This window comes from Ranitomeya imitator, chromosome 6, assembly GCF_032444005.1.
Source record: "Ranitomeya imitator isolate aRanImi1 chromosome 6, aRanImi1.pri, whole genome shotgun sequence".
Lineage (NCBI taxonomy): Eukaryota > Metazoa > Chordata > Amphibia > Anura > Dendrobatidae > Ranitomeya > Ranitomeya imitator.
In genome coordinates, this window is record NC_091287.1 from 559,508,902 (window position 1) to 559,528,661 (window position 19,760).

Genomic DNA, 19,760 nt, shown 5'->3' on the forward strand with positions numbered 1-19,760 from the left:
CCGAAGCCAAGAGCGTCTCACAGGTATGGTGATGCACCACACACTAGACATAGCTATAACATACCGGCTCGTACCAACACTGATCAAGCCACCATAGACTTGGCAAAGTTCTTTGCCCGCCGAGAACTAGTAACAAAAGGACCTGTAAAGTTCACTGACAAAGCCGAAAACTACAGGTCGTGGCGAGCTTCGTTCCAGAACGCCATTCAGGGACTGGACCTTTCTAGTAGCGAGGAGTTAGATCTCCTGGTAAAGTGGCTTGGAACTGAATCGGTCGAGCATGCTAAAAGACTAAGAGACATTAACATAGAATACCCACACATAGGTTTACGTAAAGTGTGGGAAAGACTTGACGAATGCTATGGGTCCGTAGAAGTAATAGAGAATGCTTTATTCAAAAGAATTGATGATTTCCCTAAGATAGGGCCCAAGAGTTATCAAAGACTTAGAGAATTGAGTGATTTATTGATAGAGTTACAGGTCGCCCAGAAGGAAGGTCACTTGGCTGGATTGGCATTCTTAGACACTGCTAGGGGTGTCAATCCAATAGTACAAAAACTTCCTTACAGTCTTCAAGAAAGGTGGATTATACATGGTTCACGGTATAAACAAATTCATAACGTACCATTCCCTCCTTTTACTGTATTTGTTGAGTTTGTCACCCAGCAAGCCAAGATCAGAAATGACCCTAGTTTTGATATCACTCTGTCATGTTCCACTACCCCTGGTGTCAAACCCAGTAAGACACCCGTGGCAGTCCATAAAACTGATATTGATTCCACAGGTCCTCCACACAAGACAACTAAGCCCCCTACGGAAGAGAGCAAACCTCAGGATGTCAGTAAGCAGTGTCCTCTACACAGGAAACCACATCCTCTACTAAAGTGCAGAGCCTTCAGGGAGAAGACTTTAGAGGATCGCAAAGGTTTCCTCAAGGAAAACAACATCTGCTTCAAATGCTGTGCTACAACCTCTCACTTCGCCAGGAACTGTGGAGCTAACGTGAAATGTGCAGAATGCAGCAGCACGGATCACAATACAGCCTTGCATCCTGGACCACCTCCAGGAGTGTTGTCACAAGCAGAGGAGCACGATGAGAAACAGAAGAACACCGACGAAGACACCCCTGCGGTCACCTCTCAATGTACGGAGATCTGTAAGGGACTCAAGGGAGGAAGATCCTGCTCAAAAATCTGCCTTGTCCGAGTCTATCCAACAGGCCACAGAGACAAAGCGCTCAAGATATATGCAATCCTAGATGACCAAAGTAATAGGTCTTTAGCCAGGTCCATCTTCTTTGACAACTTCAACATTGTAGGCCCCGGTTCTCCCTACTCCCTTAGGACATGTTCAGGTACCGTCGAGACGGCGGGGAGGAAAGCAACCGGATACAAAGTAGAGTCCATGGATGGCCAGACCTGTCTGTCACTACCGACCATCCTGGAGTGCAACCAGATTCCTGACAACAGGTCTGAGATACCTTCACCAGAGGTGGCAACGTATCACCCCCACCTGAAGCATATAGCCCACCTGATACCTGAGTTGGAACCAGAAGCGCCAATAGCTTTACTTCTGGGAAGAGATATACTACGAGTCCACAAGACTAGAGAATATATCAACGGCTCACGGAATGCTCCATACACGCACAGGCAAGACCTTGGATGTGTCATTGTAGGAGATGTCTGTCTAGGAGGAGCACACAAGCCGGTCTCAGTCAACAGTATGCTTACCAGCACACTAGAAAATGGACGTCCATCTCTCTTCCAGCCGTGTCACAATAGTCTGCTGGTAAAGGAACTACTGAGCAGCACTCCCCTACCTTGCCCTTTCTCAGTTCCTATCAACGAAGACCACGCCTGTGAAGGTGAACAAGACCACATAGGATGTACAGTCTTCCACAGGACGAAGGAAGACAACAAGGTAGCGATGTCTATAGAAGACAAGATATTCCTGGACATCATGGACGAACAAATAGTCAAGGATACGTCGAATAGTTGGGTCGCACCTCTACCATTTCGACCTCAGAGGAGACGCCTACCCAACAACAAGGAATTGGTCTACAGCAGATTTATCTCCCTAAGACACAAGCTTCAGAAGTTACCTGAGACGAAGGAACATTTCTTTACCTTCATGGGAAAGATATTCCAGAACAACCACGCAGAGATTGCACCTGCACTTCGACACGGAGAGGAGTGTTGGTACCTGCCCATCTTCAGAGTGTACCATCCTAAGAAGCCAGGTCAAATTAGAGTGGTATTCGACTCAAGTGCCAAATGCGAAGACGTGTCATTGAATGATGTCTTACTGTCGGGCCCAGACCTCAACAACAGACTTCTGGAAGTATTACTCTGTTTCCGTAGAGATTCAGTGGCATTTATGGCTGACATACAACAGATTTTCCACTGTTTTCTCGTCAAAGAGGAACACAGAAACTACTTGAGATTCTTCTGGTATCGTGACAACGACCCGGACGAAGACATCGCACAGTACCGTATGCGGGTACACATCTTTGGGAACAGTCCTTCCCCAGCGGTCGCAATCTATGGCCTCCGACATTCTGCCAAAAAGGGTGAAGAAGAGTATGGCTCGGACGTCAGGTCCTTTGTGGAAAAGGATTTTTACGTGGATGACTGTTTGAAGTCCACACCGACAAGTGAGGCCGCAATCAGTCTACTAAAGAGGACTCGTGACATGCTCGCTCAGTCTAACCTAAGGTTACACAAGATTTCTTCCAACAGCCGAGAGTTGATGGAAGCCTTATCCTCTGAAGACTATTCCAGCGATCTAAAGGATTTAGACCTCAGTATCGACCCCCTTCCCATGCAGCGGAGCCTTGGATTGCTGTGGGACCTGAAGACAGATACCTTCACCTTTCAGATCAGCAAGGATGAGAAACCCTTCACGCGCAGAGGAGTTCTTTCCTTCGTGAATAGTTTATACGACCCCTTGGGGTTCGTAGCTCCAGTAACCATCCAAGGGAAGCTGATGCTCAGGGACTTCACCCAAGACACTACTGATTGGGATGATCCACTTCCAGCGGGAAAGGCTGACCTGTGGGCAGAGTGGAGGAAGTCTCTTGAAGCCCTGACCAACCTTCGTGTGAAGCGACCGTATGCTCCTGTGCCATCCACAGAGGTCAAAACGCAAACACTTTGTATTTTCTGTGATAGATCAGTCAAAGCGATTGCAGCAGTAGCGTACCTCAAATCCACAGACGTAAGCGGACAATGCCATATCGGGTTCGTTATGAGCCGGACGAAATTGGCGCCACTTCGTGAACACACGATACCCAGACTGGAACTCTGTGCTGCTGTCCTCGCAGTTGAGTTGGCCGAACTGATCTCAGATGCGATGAGCCTGAAGATCAAGGATGCAGAGTTCTACACTGATAGCAAGGTGGTACTGGGGTAACATAGTAACATAGTAACATAGTTAGTAAGGCCGAAAAAAGACATTTGTCCATCCAGTTCAGCCTATATTCCATCATAATAAATCCCCAGATCTACGTCCTTCTACAGAACCTAATAATTGTATGATACAATATTGTTCTGCTCCAGGAAGACATCCAGGCCTCTCTTGAACCCCTCGACTGAGTTCGCCATCACCACCTCCTCAGGCAAGCAATTCCAGATTCTCACTGCCCTAACAGTAAAGAATCCTCTTCTATGTTGGTGGAAAAACCTTCTCTCCTCCAGACGCAAAGAATGCCCCCTTGTGCCCGTCACCTTCCTTGGTATAAACAGATCCTCAGCGAGATATTTGTATTGTCCCCTTATATACTTATACATGGTTATTAGATCGCCCCTCAGTCGTCTTTTTTCTAGACTAAATAATCCTAATTTCGCTAATCTATCTGGGTATTGTAGTTCTCCCATCCCCTTTATGGTAGATCTGTAACGAGACACGACGCTTCTACTTCTACGTCAGCAACCGGGTACTTCGGGTAAGAAGATCCACCGACCCTAATTAGTGGCACTACGTACCTACTCACCACAATCCTGCGGACCACGCGACTAGATCCGTTGCACCCAGTTATCTGAAGGACACTTCATGGTTCACAAGTCCTACCTCTTTGTACCGTTCGATGCCCCACATCAGCAGGCCTGAAACTTTCGAACTAGTGGGTCCAGACACAAATGAAGAGATCCGACCTCAAGTGTCTGCTCTACATACAGAGATTTCAAGCTGCCACCTCGAATCTCACCGGTTCATCAGGTTCTCCACCTGGAAGTCACTCGTTCGAGCTATAGCTTGTCTATTTCATGTAACCCAGTCCTACAAGACAGCACTTTCTAGTGATTCTGGAGATCCATCCATCCTTACTCCTGCAATGTTACTCACACAGAAAACCTGTGTCCCGAAAGCTCCACTCGGAGAATTCAATGACAAAAACCTCTACAGACGACAATGGAGGCAAGTACAAAGCGTGTCCAACGTCTTCTGGAATAGATGGAGGAAACAGTATCTCTCCACTCTGCAAACCAGGACAAAGTGGCAGAAAGACCACCCGAACATTCAATCTGGCGATGTTGTATTCGTCAAAGACAGTCAGTCACATCGGAACGAGTGGCCACTCGGCCTAGTCAATAAGACCCTTCCCAGTAAAGATGGGAAAGTGCGGAAAGTAGAGGTCAGAGGGTGCAATGTTGTGAATTCTGTGGTCAAGCTCCCTCCTGTGGTCATGAGTGGTACTTCGGCTGGTTCTGTCCATGAGCTTCCTCTGGTGGATGTGAGTGGGGCTGCGGCTTCTGAGTTTCCTTCCTCAGGTGACGAGGTTAAGTCGTTAGGTGCTGCTCTATTTAACTCCACCTAGTTCTTTGTTCCTTGCTTCCAGTCAATGTTCCAGTATTGGTCTTGCTCTCTCCTGGATCGTCCTTGTGGCCTGCATAAGCTAAGTTCTGCTTGTGTTGCTTTTGTTTGCTATTTTTTCTGTCCAGCTTGCTATATTGGTTTGTCTTGCTTGCTGGAAGCTCTGGGACGCAGAGGGAGCACCTCCGTACCGTTAGTCGGTGCGGAGGGTCTTTTTGCGCCCTCTGCGTGGTTGTTTGTAGGTTTTTGTGTTGACCGCAAAGCTATCTTTCCTATCCTCGGTCTATTCAGTAAGTCGGGCCTCACTTTGCTAAAATCTATTTCATCTCTGTGTTTGTATTTTCATCTTTACTCACAGTCATTATATGTGGGGGGCTGCCTTTTCCTTTGGGGAATTTCTTTGAGGCAAGGTAGGCTTATTTTTCTATCTTCAGGGCTAGCTAGTTTCTCAGGCTGTGCCCGAGGCGCCTAGGTCTGGTCAGGAGCGCTCCACGGCTACCTCTAGTGTGGTGTGATAGGATTAGGGATTGCGGTCAGCAGAGTTCCCATGTCTCAGACCTCGTCCTATGTTATTAGTAACTATCAGGTCACTTTGTGTGCTCTTAACCACCAGGTCCATTGTGGTTCTGAATCACCAGTTCATAACAGTGCAAGCTTGGAGAAAACAAACTGTTCCTCAGGCCCGTTACCAAGCTTGTATTATTATTTTCCCCAAAAGAACCTAATTGTGGCATCTGTTGACGCCAAGCGGGGAGTGTTCTGCCCATCTTAATGTGCAGAAAGTTAATTATCATGTTATTCAAGTTGTGGCCACTGGAGGTCATCAGTTGCCTACTTTTGATGTTGTTTACCAACCTTTCCCTCCTAGAGCAATGTCTTATGGGTTAGTTCCGCCCACATTCTTCTTGAGAAGACAAGCTTCAGTAGCCATTTTTCCTCAGATCTGAACAGAGGCACACGTGCTTCTGTCTCGCTTACTTCCTTACCCCTGTCCTAACGGATCTCGGTACGTTTATAAAGGTTTAATGCATCTTATGTTTTGTGTTAGTATTTAAGCCTTATGCAGCTCCTATAGTCAGATATAGTTAGGCAGATGTGCTTTGCAGCTTGCAGTTAGGTTCAGGTGTACTCTGCATGTAGATAGATGCATTCTTGTATAGAATAGGGCAGTGCTGTTAGAATTACTGTGTAATGCACTCTGTATGATTCTTGCTGTAATGTCCCAGTTATTTATGTGATTGCACCCTGTATGTGCATATACTGAAATGCTGTTGTTCTTTACAGTTTTTCACCAGTCATCCACTATGATCAGTCATCCACTATGATCAGTCATCCACTATGATTATTCACTGAACATCCACCTTGTACATCAACATCATTCACTATTCGATCATCTACTATGAATACTGTCCACCATTGTTGTTCAACGTTATAGTTTTGGTTATCATCACCCTAATAAATAAGACTTAAGCATCAACACAGTCTGTTTACTGGGATGTGGATGAAGGTTTAGCCGTATGTTGGAATCCACACAGCATCCTACGTGGAGGAAGGCAGAACACATTACATTACTGATCCTGAGTTACATCCTGCATTATACCTCAGAGCTGCACTCACTGTTCTGCTATCTATAAGGTCAGCATTACCGGCGGCTCCGTAGACTGTGGTGTAGCACCAGGTCTGTTGCTCGGTGCAGTTCCTTGTTACATTACATTGCAGGGCCGGAGTTGGTGTCTCACAGATGTAACACTGCAAACCGTCAGCTGCGGACATCGGAGAAAATAATGTTAGTAAATATGAATCCTGAAATATGAATTAATTATGTGAATTGAATAATTCTTTACAATTATCTGCACAAACTGTAAATGTATCTAAGGACCCAGTGAATAGAAGCAGTTTTTGAGTTAAACGGATCCCGTTACCTCGGGGAACGTTATTTACCTGCAGATATAATGTTAATCATCAGGTAAGTAGCGGTAGAATGCTGCCTGCCCTCCGTCTAACCGCACAGAGCGCGCTCCATGGAGGATTTACTGATCCTGCACTGCGCTGATGATGGATCACTGGATTTACTGCTCCTACACTGCTTCATAGTAACATAGTAACATAGTTAGTAAGGCCGAAAAAAGACATTTGTCCATCCAGTTCAGCCTATATTCCATCATAATAAATCCCCAGATCTACGTCCTTCTACAGAACCTAATAATTGTATGATACAATATTGTTCTGCTCCAGGAAGACATCCAGGCCTCTCTTGAACCCCTCGACTGAGTTCGCCATCACCACCTCCTCAGGCAAGCAATTCCAGATTCTCACTGCCCTAACAGTAAAGAATCCTCTTCTATGTTGGTGGAAAAACCTTCTCTCCTCCAGACGCAAAGAATGCCCCCTTGTGCCCGTCACCTTCCTTGGTATAAACAGATCCTCAGCGAGATATTTGTATTGTCCCCTTATATACTTATACATGGTTATTAGATCGCCCCTCAGTCGTCTTTTTTCTAGACTAAATCCTGAATCACTGGATTTTCTGATCCTGCACTGCTTTGATGATGAATCACTGGATTTATTGATCCTGCGCTGTTCTGATTATGGATCACTGGATTTACTGATCCTGCACTGCTCTGATGATGGATCACTGGATTTACAGCTCATGCACTGCTTTGATGCTGAATCACTGGATTTATTGATCCTGCGCTGTTCTGATTATGGATCACTGGATTTACTGATCCTGCACTGCTCTGATGATGGATCACTGGATTTACTGACCCTGCACTGATCTGATGCTGGATCACTGGATTTACTGACCGTGCACTGCTCTGATGCTGGATCACTAGATTTACTGGTCCTGGACTGCTGATGATGGCTCACTGGATTTACTGATCCTGCACTGCTCTCATGATGGATCACTGGATTTACTGATCCTTCACTGCTCTGATGCTGGATCACTGGATTTACTGACCCTACACTGCTCTGATGCTGGATCACAGGATTCACTGATACTGCACTGCTCTGATGATGGATCACTGGATTTACTGATCCTGCACTGCTCTGATGATGGATCACTGGATTTACTGATCCTGCACTGCACTGATGCTAGATCACTGGATTTACTGATCATGCACTGCTCTGATGCTGGATCACTGGATTTACTGATCCTGCACTGCTCTGATGATGGCTCACTGGATTTACTGATCCTGCACTGCTCTGATGCTGGATCACTGGATTTACTGAACCTACACTGCTCTGATGCTGGATCACAGGATTCACTGATACTGCACTGCTCTGAAGCTGGATCACTGGACTTACTGATCCTGCACTGCTCTGATGATAGATCACTGGATTTACTGATCCTGCACTGCACTGATGCTAGATCGCTGGATTTACTGATCCTGCACTGCTCTGAAGATGGATCTCTGAATTTACTGTTCCTGCACTGCTCTGATGACGGATTGCTGGATTTACTGATCCTGCACTGCTCAGATGATGGATCGCTGGATTTACTGACCCTGCACTGCTCTGATGATGGATCACTGGATTTACAGCTCCTGCACTGCTCTGATGATGGATCACTGGATTTACTGATCCTGCACTGATCTGATGATGGATCACTGGATTTACTGATCCTGCACTGCTCTGAAGCTGGATCACTGGAATTTCTGATCCTGCACTGCTCTGATGCTGGATCACTGGATTTACTGACCCTGCACTGCTCTGATGCTGGATCACTGGATTTACTGATCCTGTGCTGCTCTGATGCTGAATCACTGGATTTATTGATCATGCACTGCTTTGATGCTGAATCACTGGATTTATTGATCCTGCACTGCTCTGATGATGGATCACTGGATTTACTGTTCCTGCACTGTTCTGATGATGGATCACTGAATTTACTGATCCTGCATTGCTCTGAAGCTGGATCACTGGATTTACAGACCCTGTGCTGCTCTGATAATGGATCACTGGATTTACTGATCTTGCACTGCTCTGATGATGCATCACTGGATTTACTGATCCTGCACTGCTCTGATGATGGATCACTGGATTTACTGAATCCTTCTCTGCTCTGATGATGGATCACTGGATTTACTGATCCTGCACAGCTCTGATGATGGATCACTGGATTTACCGATCCTTCACTGCTCTAATGATGGATCGCTGGATTTACTGATCCTGACTGCTCTGATGATAGATCACTGGATTTACTGATCCTGCGCAGCTCTGATGATGGATCACTGGATTTACTGATCCTGCACTGCTCTGAAGATGGATCTCTGAATTTACTGATCCTGCATTGCTCTGAAGCTGGATCACTGGATTTACAGACCCTGTGCTGCTCTGATGATGGATCACTGGATTTACTGATCCTGCACTGCACTGATGCTAGATCACTGGATTTACTGATCATGCACTGCTCTGATGCTGGATCACTGGATTTACTGATCCTGCACTGCTCTGATCATGGCTCACTGGATTTACTGATCCTGCACTGCTCTGATGCTGGATCACTGGATTTACTGACCCTACACTGCTCTGATGCTGGATCACAGGATTCACTGATACTGCACTGCTCTGAAGCTGGATCACTGGACTTACTGATCCTGCACTGCTCTGATGATAGATCACTGGATTTACTGATCCTGCACTGCACTGATGCTAGATCGCTGGATTTACTGATCCTGCACTGCTCTGAAGATGGATCTCTGAATTTACTGTTCCTGCACTGCTCTGATGACGGATTGCTGGATTTACTGATCCTGCACTGCTCAGATGATGGATCGCTGGATTTACTGACCCTGCACTGCTCTGATGATGGATCACTGGATTTACAGCTCCTGCACTGCTCTGATGATGGATCACTGGATTTACTGATCCTGCACTGATCTGATGATGGATCACTGGATTTAATGATCCTGCACTGCTCTGAAGCTGGATCACTGGAATTTCTGATCCTGCACTGCTCTGATGCTGGATCACTGGATTTACTGACCCTGCACTGCTCTGATGCTGGATCACTGGATTTACTGATCCTGTGCTGCTCTGATGCTGAATCACTGGATTTATTGATCATGCACTGCTTTGATGCTGAATCACTGGATTTATTGATCCTGCACTGCTCTGATGATGGATCACTGGATTTACTGTTCCTGCACTGTTCTGATGATGGATCACTGAATTTACTGATCCTGCATTGCTCTGAAGCTGGATCACTGGATTTACAGACCCTGTGCTGCTCTGATAATGGATCACTGGATTTACTGATCCTGTGCTGCTCTGATGATGCATCACTGGATTTACTGATCCTGCACTGCTCTGATGATGGATCACTGGATTTACTGAATCCTTCTCTGCTCTGATGATGGATCACTGGATTTACTGATCCTGCACAGCTCTGATGATGGATCACTGGATTTACCGATCCTTCACTGCTCTAATGATGGATCGCTGGATTTACTGATCCTGACTGCTCTGATGATAGATCACTGGATTTACTGATCCTGCGCAGCTCTGATGATGGATCACTGGATTTACTGATCCTGCACTGCTCTGAAGATGGATCTCTGAATTTACTGATCCTGCATTGCTCTGAAGCTGGATCACTGGATTTACAGACCCTGTGCTGCTCTGATGATGGATCACTGGATTTACTGATGCTGCACTGCTCTGATGATGGATCACTGGATTTACTGATCTTGCACTGCTCTGATGATGGATCACTGGATTTACTGATCCTGCACTGCTCTGATGATGGATCACTGGATTTACTGAATCCTGCACTGCTCTGATTATGGATAACTGGATTTACTGATCCTGCGATGCTCTGATGATGGATCACTGGATTTACTGATCCTGCACTGCTCTGATGATGGATCACTGGATTTACTGATCCTGCACTGCTCTGATGATGGATCACTGGATTTACTGCTCCTGTGCAGCTCTGATGATAGATCACTGGATTTACTGATCCTGCACTGCTCTGATGATGGATCGCTGGATTTACTGATCCTGCACTGCTCTGATGATGGATCACTGGATTTACTGATCCTGCACTGCTCTGATGATGGATCACTGGATTTACTGCTCCTGTGCAGCTCTGATGATAGATCACTGGATTTACTGATCCTGCACTGCTCTGATGATGGATCGCTGGATTTACTGATCCTGCACTGCTCTGATGATGGATCACTGGATTTACTGATCCTGCACTGCTCTGATGATAGATCACTGGATTTACTGATCCTGCGCAGGTCTGATGATGGATCACTGGATTTACTGATCCTGCACTGCTCTGATGATGGCTCACTGGATTTACTGATCCTGCACTGCTCTGATGATGGATCACTGGATTTACTGATCCTGCACTGCTCTGATGCTGGATCACTGGATTTACTGATCCTGCACTGCTCTGATGCTGGATCACTGGATTTACTGATCCTGCACTGCTCTGATGCTGGATCACTGGATTTTCTGATCCTGCACTGCTCTGATGATGGATCACTGGATTTACTGATCCTGCACTGCTCTGATGATGGATCACTGGATTTACTGCTCCTGTGCAGCTCTGATGATAGATCACTGGATTTACTGATCCTGCACTGCTCTGATGATGGATCGCTGGATTTACTGATCCTGCACTGCTCTGATGATGGATCACTGGATTTACTGATCCTGCACTGCTCTGATGATGGATCACTGGATTTACTGCTCCTGTGCAGCTCTGATGATAGATCACTGGATTTACTGATCCTGCACTGCTCTGATGATGGATCGCTGGATTTACTGATCCTGCACTGCTCTGATGATGGATCACTGGATTTACTGATCCTGCACTGCTCTGATGATAGATCACTGGATTTACTGATCCTGCGCAGCTCTGATGATGGCTCACTGGATTTACTGATCCTGCACTGCTCTGATGATGGCTCACTGGATTTACTGATCCTGCATTGCTCTGATGATGGCTCACTGGATTTACTGATCCTGCACTGCTCTGATGCTGGATCACTGGATTTACTGATCCTGCACTGCTCTGATGCTGGATCACTGGATTTACTGATCCTGCACTGCTCTGATGCTGGATCACTGGATTTACTGATCCTGCACTGCTCTGATGCTGGATCACTGGATTTTCTGATCCTGCACTGCTCTGATGCTGGATCACTGGATTTACTGATCCTGCACTGCTCTGATGCTGGATCACTGGATTTACTGATCCTGCACTGCTCTGATGCTGGATCACTGGATTTAGAGTTACAGCACACTGGTTCAGTAATGAAAAAACACTATATATATATATATATATATTATTTGGCAAAGATTTTCAGACCAATGAAATTAGTGCTTTGCTTTTTTGCGCTTTTCTTTCCTCTGTAGAGATGGAGGCTCGGGCTGTTATATTGGAGATAATCTGTGGGAACCAGCTGCATTTGATATTGATGATGTTCAGCTACAGTGGGTGCGGAAAGTATTCAGACCCCTTTACATTTTTTATTCTTTGTTTCATTGCAGCCATTTGGTAAATTCAAAAAAGTTATTTTTTTTCTCATTAATGTACACTCTGCACCCCATATTGTCTGAAAAGAAACAGGAATGTAGAAATTTTTGCAAATTTAATAAAAAAGAAAAACTGAAATATCACATGGTCATAAGTATTCAGACCCTTTGCTCAGACACTCATATTTAGGTCACATGCTGTCCAATTTCTTGTGATCCAATTTCTTGAGATGGTTCTACTCCTTCATTGGAGTCCAGCTGTGTGTAATTAAACTGATAGGACTTGATTTGGAGCGGTGCACACCTGTCTATATAAGACCTCACAGCTCACAGTGCATGTCAGACCAAATGGGAATCATGAGGCCAAAGGAACTGGTCAAGGAGCTCAGAGACAGAATTGTGGCAAGGCACAGATCTGGCCAAGGTTACAGCAGTTTTTCTGCAGTACTCAAGGTTCCTAAGAGCACAGTGGCCTCCATAATCCTTAAATGGAAGACGTTTGGGACCACCAGAAGTCTTCCTAGGCCTGGCCGTCCAGCCAAACTGAGCAATCGTGGGAGAAGAGCCTTGGTGAGAGAGGTAAAGAAGGACCCCAAGATCACTGTGGCTGAGCTCCAGAGATGCAGTAGGGAGATGTTCCACAAAGTCAACTATCAATGCAGCCCTCCACCAGTCAGGCCTTTATGGCAGAGTGGCCCAATGGAAGCCTCTCCTCACTGCAAGACATATGAAAGCCCCCATAGAATTTGCTAAAAAAAACATGAAGGATTCCCAGACTATGAGAAATAAGATTCCCTGGTCTGATGAGATGAAGATAGACCTTTTTGGTGATAATTCTAAGCGGCATGTGTGGAGAAAACAAGGCACTGCTCATCACCTGCCCAATACAATCCCAACAGTGTGACATGGTGGTGGCAACATCATGCTATGGGGGTGTTTTTCAGCTGCAGGGACAGGATGACTGGTTACTATTGAAGGAAACATGAATACGGCCAAGTACAGAGATATCCTGGATGAAAACCTCTTCCAGAGTGCTCTGGACCTCAGACATGGCCGAAGGTTCACCTTACAACAAGACAATGACCCTAAGCACACAGCTAAAATAATAAAGGAGTAGCTTCAGAACAACTCTGTGATCATTCTTGACCGGCCCAGCCAGAGCCCTGACCTAAACCAAATTGAGCATCTCTGCAGAGACCTGAAAATGGCGTCCACCAACGTTCACCATCCAACCTGACGGAACTGGAGAGGATCTGCAAGGAAGAATGGCCGAGGATCCCCAAATCCAGGGGTGGAAAACTTGTTGCATCATTCCCAAGAACACTCATGGCTGTACGAGCTAAAAAGGTTGCTTCTACCCAATACCGAGCAAAGGGTCTGAAGACTTATGACCATGTGATATTTCAGTTTTTCGTTTTTAATAAATTTTCAAAAATGTCTACATTTCAGTTTTTTTCAGTCAAGATGGGGTGCAGAGTGCACATTAATGAGAAAAAATGAACTTTTTTGAATTTACCAAATGACGGCAATAAAAAAAAAATGTAAAGGGGTGTGAATACTTTCTGTACCCACTGTATATAAATTAAACCTTAAAAAATAACAATAAATCCTATCTAATAAATTATAGGAACGTCATTTAACCTCAGAATAAATCTTTGCCTTTCTAGAAGTGACCGAATAATTCATCATAATCATAACCACACGGCCGGCAGAATCAGAAACAAATCCTGAATTCTTCACCAGTTTGATCTCTGTCAGGTAATTGCATTAATTAATAAACGTTATCACCATTGACCCCACATCATTAGTGTCCCCTTTACCTATGGCCGCGGTGACTGCGCCTGCCAGGAGGTAGATGACAGCAGCTCGTCTCATTGTGCCGGGGTTCCTCGCCATGTGTTGTCTTCTCCGAGGTCCCCATGTTTTATAGCAGTCAGTCGCCCATCACCACCCACATTAGATAATAACATTGTCGCACGTCTGCTTTTCTTCCTTGTCATTAGCGTATAAACACCACTGACACATAACCAATATCTCGCTGATTATAGGAAATTATGGAATAATTGCTAAATATTATATAGTAAAACCCTGTATAAACCCTGTAATAACCTGTAATATAACAGCGCAGTCACGGGACCCCTCCCTGATATCTGAGAAATGTGGTAACGAAGACAAGTGAAAAAAACTTATTGTATGACAATCAACACTTGATGAACCTGTGTGATGTACGTCTCCATAAGCCTCCACCGGGACGTAACTATAAGGGGTGCACAAATAGCAAGCGTAGCCCGGACTGGTGCCGAAGGGTCTCACAGGCCCCTCTGCTACCGGTGTTATACAGTTGTGTGAATAAGTGTCGCCCCTTCCTGATTTCCTATTCTTTTGCATGTTTGTCACACTTAAATGTTTCAGATCACCAAACAAATGTAAAGATTAGAGACAGAGGCAGGGAGATCGGCCACCACCGCCGATGCCACCGGTGCCACCACCGCCGATCTCCCTGCCTCTGGACCCACAGTGCCTCTAGGGATCTCAGTCCCTGCCCGTGCCATACCGGACCCCCGTACTCTCTACCTGCTTCTGGAGCCTTTGTGTCCGTTCACTGGACAGCCTCTGCTCAATCTCCTATTGCTCTCCACTCTAAAGTGAGGTTTGATAAAGACCCATCAAGGGGTCGAAACGTTACCTCAACACTTTATTAATTACAGTGGTGTTCCCCAATAAAAATTTCACGTATACGACGCAATTTAAAATCCATTCTCTGAGTGCGGTTGTTTCTTCAAATTTGTGAAAGTAACACTATCATGGTTGTTTATGTAAAGGTAGCATTGCCCTGAAGATCTATCCGAAGCTCTGTGTGAATGTGTTAGGGTATGTGCACACGTCAGGTTTTTTTCCTGACAAAATCCGGAGAATTCTGGCAGAAAATCGCGTTTTTTTCCGCACGGATTTATCGCGGTTTTTGCGCGTTTTTTGTGCGGATTTTTTGCGGATTTTTGCGTTTTTTTTTTTTTTCCTGAAAGTCATTTTGGCTTATAAATCCGCAAAAAATCCGCAAAAAGAATGAGCATGTCCATTTTTTTTGCGGAATGCGTTTTTTTTGCGGTAAAAAACGCATCCATCTGAACAAAAAATCCGGAATGCATTCTAAATGATAGGATGCATATTTTTAGCGTTTTTGATGCGGAATTATAGCGTTTTTATAGCGAAATTCCGCAAAAAAAACGCTAAAAATCCGGACGTGTGCACATACCCTTAATGTTCAGGAGGTTTGTGTGGAGGTCACAATGTCACTGAGGTCAGTATGAAGGTAACTCTATCCACAGGGCTATGAGAAAGTGACAATATCCTGAATGTCTGTGTGCAAGTGAGAAAATGCACATGTATGAGTAAAGGTAACAAAATCTATATGCACATTGCACCATCCACAGATCTGAGTTAGGGTATGTCACGAAAACCTTTTCTTTTTCAGTTCCGGTCATGCACTTGCAGCTTTCTGGTGCCCCCTTACCCTCAGGTCAGTCAGGGAACTTCACCTAGGATAAGTAGACGCCGGAGAGGCTGTCCTGTCACGTGCTGGTTATCGGGGCACTCTGCATTGAGGGCGGTACATATATCCCTAGTCCCAGGCCAGGAGTACATATATAAACCTCCAGTCTGTCACTGCCAGGATCCCCCAATAGCACCATAATGTTATGCTGACACCAGTTCCTCGTCAGATAAAAGACGGTCCGTTACAAAGCCTACATTGGGTCAAAAACCAACCACAGGCAGCGTGAATTTGTAGAAAAAAATTGGCAGTGCTCACAAAAATACAAAAGATATTTCAAAAGAGACAAAATAAAAATATGTACAAACAGTTATAAAATAACAATGATAAAGGTACAACACTTACTAAATCTCAGTCACAGGTATGACGTGTCGATAAAGGCGAGGAGAGTTCCCAAAGGAAAGATTCAGCACCCCAGCATGGTGTTAGCTGCTGTCTCTCTGGCTCTGAATAACTCCCAAAATTGGCGTTCCTGTTTTATGGTTTGGCCATAAACTTAGGGACTCCCACCTTGCTGACCTCACATGTGGGCTGTTTTCTGGGATGTACACCTATTTTGGAAAGTTATCAAAAACGCCTTATTCCCATATCTTTGGCCTGGAAGCTCACAGGCCAATGACATTGGCATTATTTTTTCCGCTGTGATTTTACTGTTCTTTAGAGTCCAAACACGGTATGTCTGTGATTTACTGGTGGGCAGAAATTCATTTCCCAGGTTTCTGATGGCCCTAAATGCCGCAAAATGCTGCCATGCGTTAACCCAAGTGCCCAGATCCTGGAAATCTAATTTCCATGATGTTTTTCAGGGGGGGGGGGGGGAGCATCTGCCTGAAGGGAGGGGGAGTGGAAATTCACAGAGGGGGAGGTGGGGCTGCATGAAGGATTTGGTCCCGGGAAACCAATGATTGGAGGAGTAGTCGGCCAGCTTTGCTTGTGTCTCCAGAACAATGGAGAATAATTCATATTTTCCTGACAAGGTAACACTGTCTTCAAAGTCTGTGTGATGATAACAATGTCCTGAGGGACTGTGTGATGGTAACCACGTCCTGGCGGTCTGTGTGTGTGACAGTAACACTGTCCTGGAGGTCTGTGTGACGGTAACATTGTCCTGGAGGTCTGCATGATAGTAACACTGTCCTGGAGGTCTGTGTGATGGTAACTGTCACGGTTTACAGGGAGGATACCTTTATCATCCCCACCACTCACACCAATTTGTCACGAACCGGGGTTGTTTGGTTGACCCTGGTTCTTTCTGAAAGGGATTTATCTATATCCCACTTCCCAGTTCTGGTTTGGAACTTGCAGCTCTCCGGCTCCCCCTTACCCTTAGGTCAGACCGGTTACTGCACCTAGGATAATTAGTTGCCAGAAAGGCTGCCTTACTTTGTACTGGCAAATGGGCACACTGCAGCGAAGGCGATATAACTACTCCCATTCAGGCAGGAGCAAAAATTATCAACGCCGCTGGTCGCTACAAAGCCTCCCAACCGCACAAGACAAATTCTGCTGCCACCAGCTCCAATTTCCTAATTATTAATGGGTCCGGAGCCAACCCACATTAGGACGTGACAGTTCGTTATACAGCAAAGAAAGACAAAGCTAGTAATTTTATATTTAAAATACAGTTCCTTATATCATTTCAGCTTATGGCAGACCATGTGGATCGGGGGACGGGCGATACAACAAGATGCATTACAGAGCATCTCTCAGCTAGCTTCCAGGTCAAAGGCTAGGGAAAACTGAGCTCTCAGGGTCTTATACCCCTTGGTCGTGACATCTCTGAGTGGGCAGAGCTATGGAATGCACTCCTACTTTCTCAGAGGGACTCCGAGTGATGGAACATACATATCCCCCGTAGCTCAAGGATGCAATCTTGTATAGCGATCACGGAACTACCATTCTTTCGGGCATGAGCTGGGCAATAATTTGAGCCTAAACACAACGTGGTTGTGAGCCCCTGTTAAGCAGCAATCCGTTTTTCCATATCCGCTAGGCGCTGCGCCTAAAAATCGCACTGCATGATGGCCCGGCCGACGCACATACCAAATATATAACTTCCATATCTTTGTCACTAATTGGGATCAAGTGATGCCTTACTATTAAGGTGGTACATGAGTAAGAGAGCACATGGTTTTCCAGACAAAGGATTCTTACACACTCCTGCATTCGAGAGGAAGGGGGGGACAGAGTCCCACACTGGAGTTTCAAGTTACAGCTATATTCAGAAGGGAGGGAGTTGCTTGCAGGCCAAGACAAAGAAGCCACACTTTCTAGGTAGAGTTTCTGGAACCATGGAACCATCTGAAAAAATCCCTCAGACCATGGTATTTTAACATTATCGTGACACCTCCCTATTTTGGATGGTGCTACGGAGGCAGAACCTCTCGGTACTCCTCCATGTGCACCTCGGCAGGTTCATCCCGGCGACAAAATCCATCTGCATTGCCATGCTCCCTGCCCATTTTGTGTTTGACTGTAAAGTGGCTTTATGGAGTTTCCGCCTACCCAGTGCCCCAGGTAGTGGACCTCTCTCATGTCCATCTGGCACTTTCCCGGCTTGATGGTCAGACCGGCTTGGTGAATTTCCCTGAGCACCTCCTGTAGATCCTGCAGGTGTTCATCCTAGGAGGAACTGAAGATGGCAACGTCATCCACGTACGTCACCGCATACTTCTCCAGTCCCTGAAGCAGGTGGTTGACCATCCTCTGGAAAGTGGCAGGGGCATTCTTCATGCCGAAGGGCATGATCGGGGACTTGTACAGTCTGAAGGTGTGATAAAGGCGGACTTTTTCTGCGCCTCAGGGCTCAGGAAAATCTGCCAATATCCTCGTATCAGATCCATTATGGTCAGATATTCTGCGCCCGCTAACCGCTCAAGCAGCTCCTCGATGCGCGGCATTGGGTGCACATCAAAGGCTGTGAAGGTGTTGAGACCCCTGTAGTCCACGCCAAACTGAGTGGTCCGATCCTTCTTTGGCACGAGAACTACAGGTGAGGCCCACGCGCTCTTTGACCATTGAATCACCCCCAGCTGTAAGATTTCAACGATCTCCTGGTGCATAACCTACTGCACCTCGTCAGAGATCCGATAGGGTGTTTGCTGTAGTGGGGCATGATTCCCGGTGTCCACCTCGTGGACCGCTAGCTCAGTCCTTCCAGGCCGGTTGGAGAAAACGGCCTGGAAGGGTTCCAGCGTGGTCCGCAACTGTGACCGCTGTGGTTCGGTTAACAAGGCGCTTACCTCCACGTCCTCGATGGACCCAACGGCCAGCATGTCCAGGAGGGGATCTTCCTCCCTGTCTTCGGGCAGGCTGCAGACCAGTAGGACGTAGGCCTCACGTTCATGATGAGCCGTCATCATATTGACGTAAAAGGCCTTTCGCCTACCCCGAGCGTGGTCAAGCATGACCACGTAGGTGACTGGGTTGAGCTGTTGGTGGACGACGTACGGGCCCTCCCTGGTTGCCTGAAGCTTATCCTTTGGTACAGGGACCAGCACCCACACCTTTTGACCCACCTGGTAGGTCCGCTCCCAGGCGTTCTGGTCATACCAGTGCTTCTGATCAGCCTGAGCCTGCGTCATGTTGTCATGCACAGACTGCGTCAAGGTTTGCATTTTGTCATGGAAGCGCAAGACATACTCCACTATGGACAATTCAGAAGGGTTCAGCTCCTCTTCCCAGGATTCCCTTACCAACCCAAGGGGTCCCCGGACTCACCTGCCGTAGAGGAGCTCGAAGGGCCAGTCGAGGACTATGGAACCTCTCGGTCAGCAAATAGCAGGTATGGGAGGTACCACTCCCAGTCGCGTGCTTGGGTCTCAACCAGCATGCATAGCATCTGTTTGAGGGTGCCATTGAAGTGCTCACACAAGCCATTGGTCTGAGGGTGATACGCACTCGATACCAG

General features: G+C 46.3%; 1 protein-coding gene across 1 annotated transcript; it reads right to left on the bottom strand.

Annotated features, from left to right (window-relative positions):
- Nucleotides 1-9,265: 9,265 nt before the first annotated feature.
- On the bottom strand, nt 9,266-18,583 carry LOC138643492 (uncharacterized). The gene is made up of 4 exons (XM_069732391.1): nt 18,510-18,583; nt 10,613-12,045; nt 10,262-10,548; nt 9,266-10,159 (listed from the first exon to the last, which is right to left on the bottom strand). Exons 1-4 carry the CDS (start codon nt 18,581-18,583, stop codon nt 9,266-9,268), a joined length of 2,688 nt encoding a protein of 895 aa, XP_069588492.1.
- Between the last annotated feature and the right edge of the window lie 1,177 nt (nt 18,584-19,760).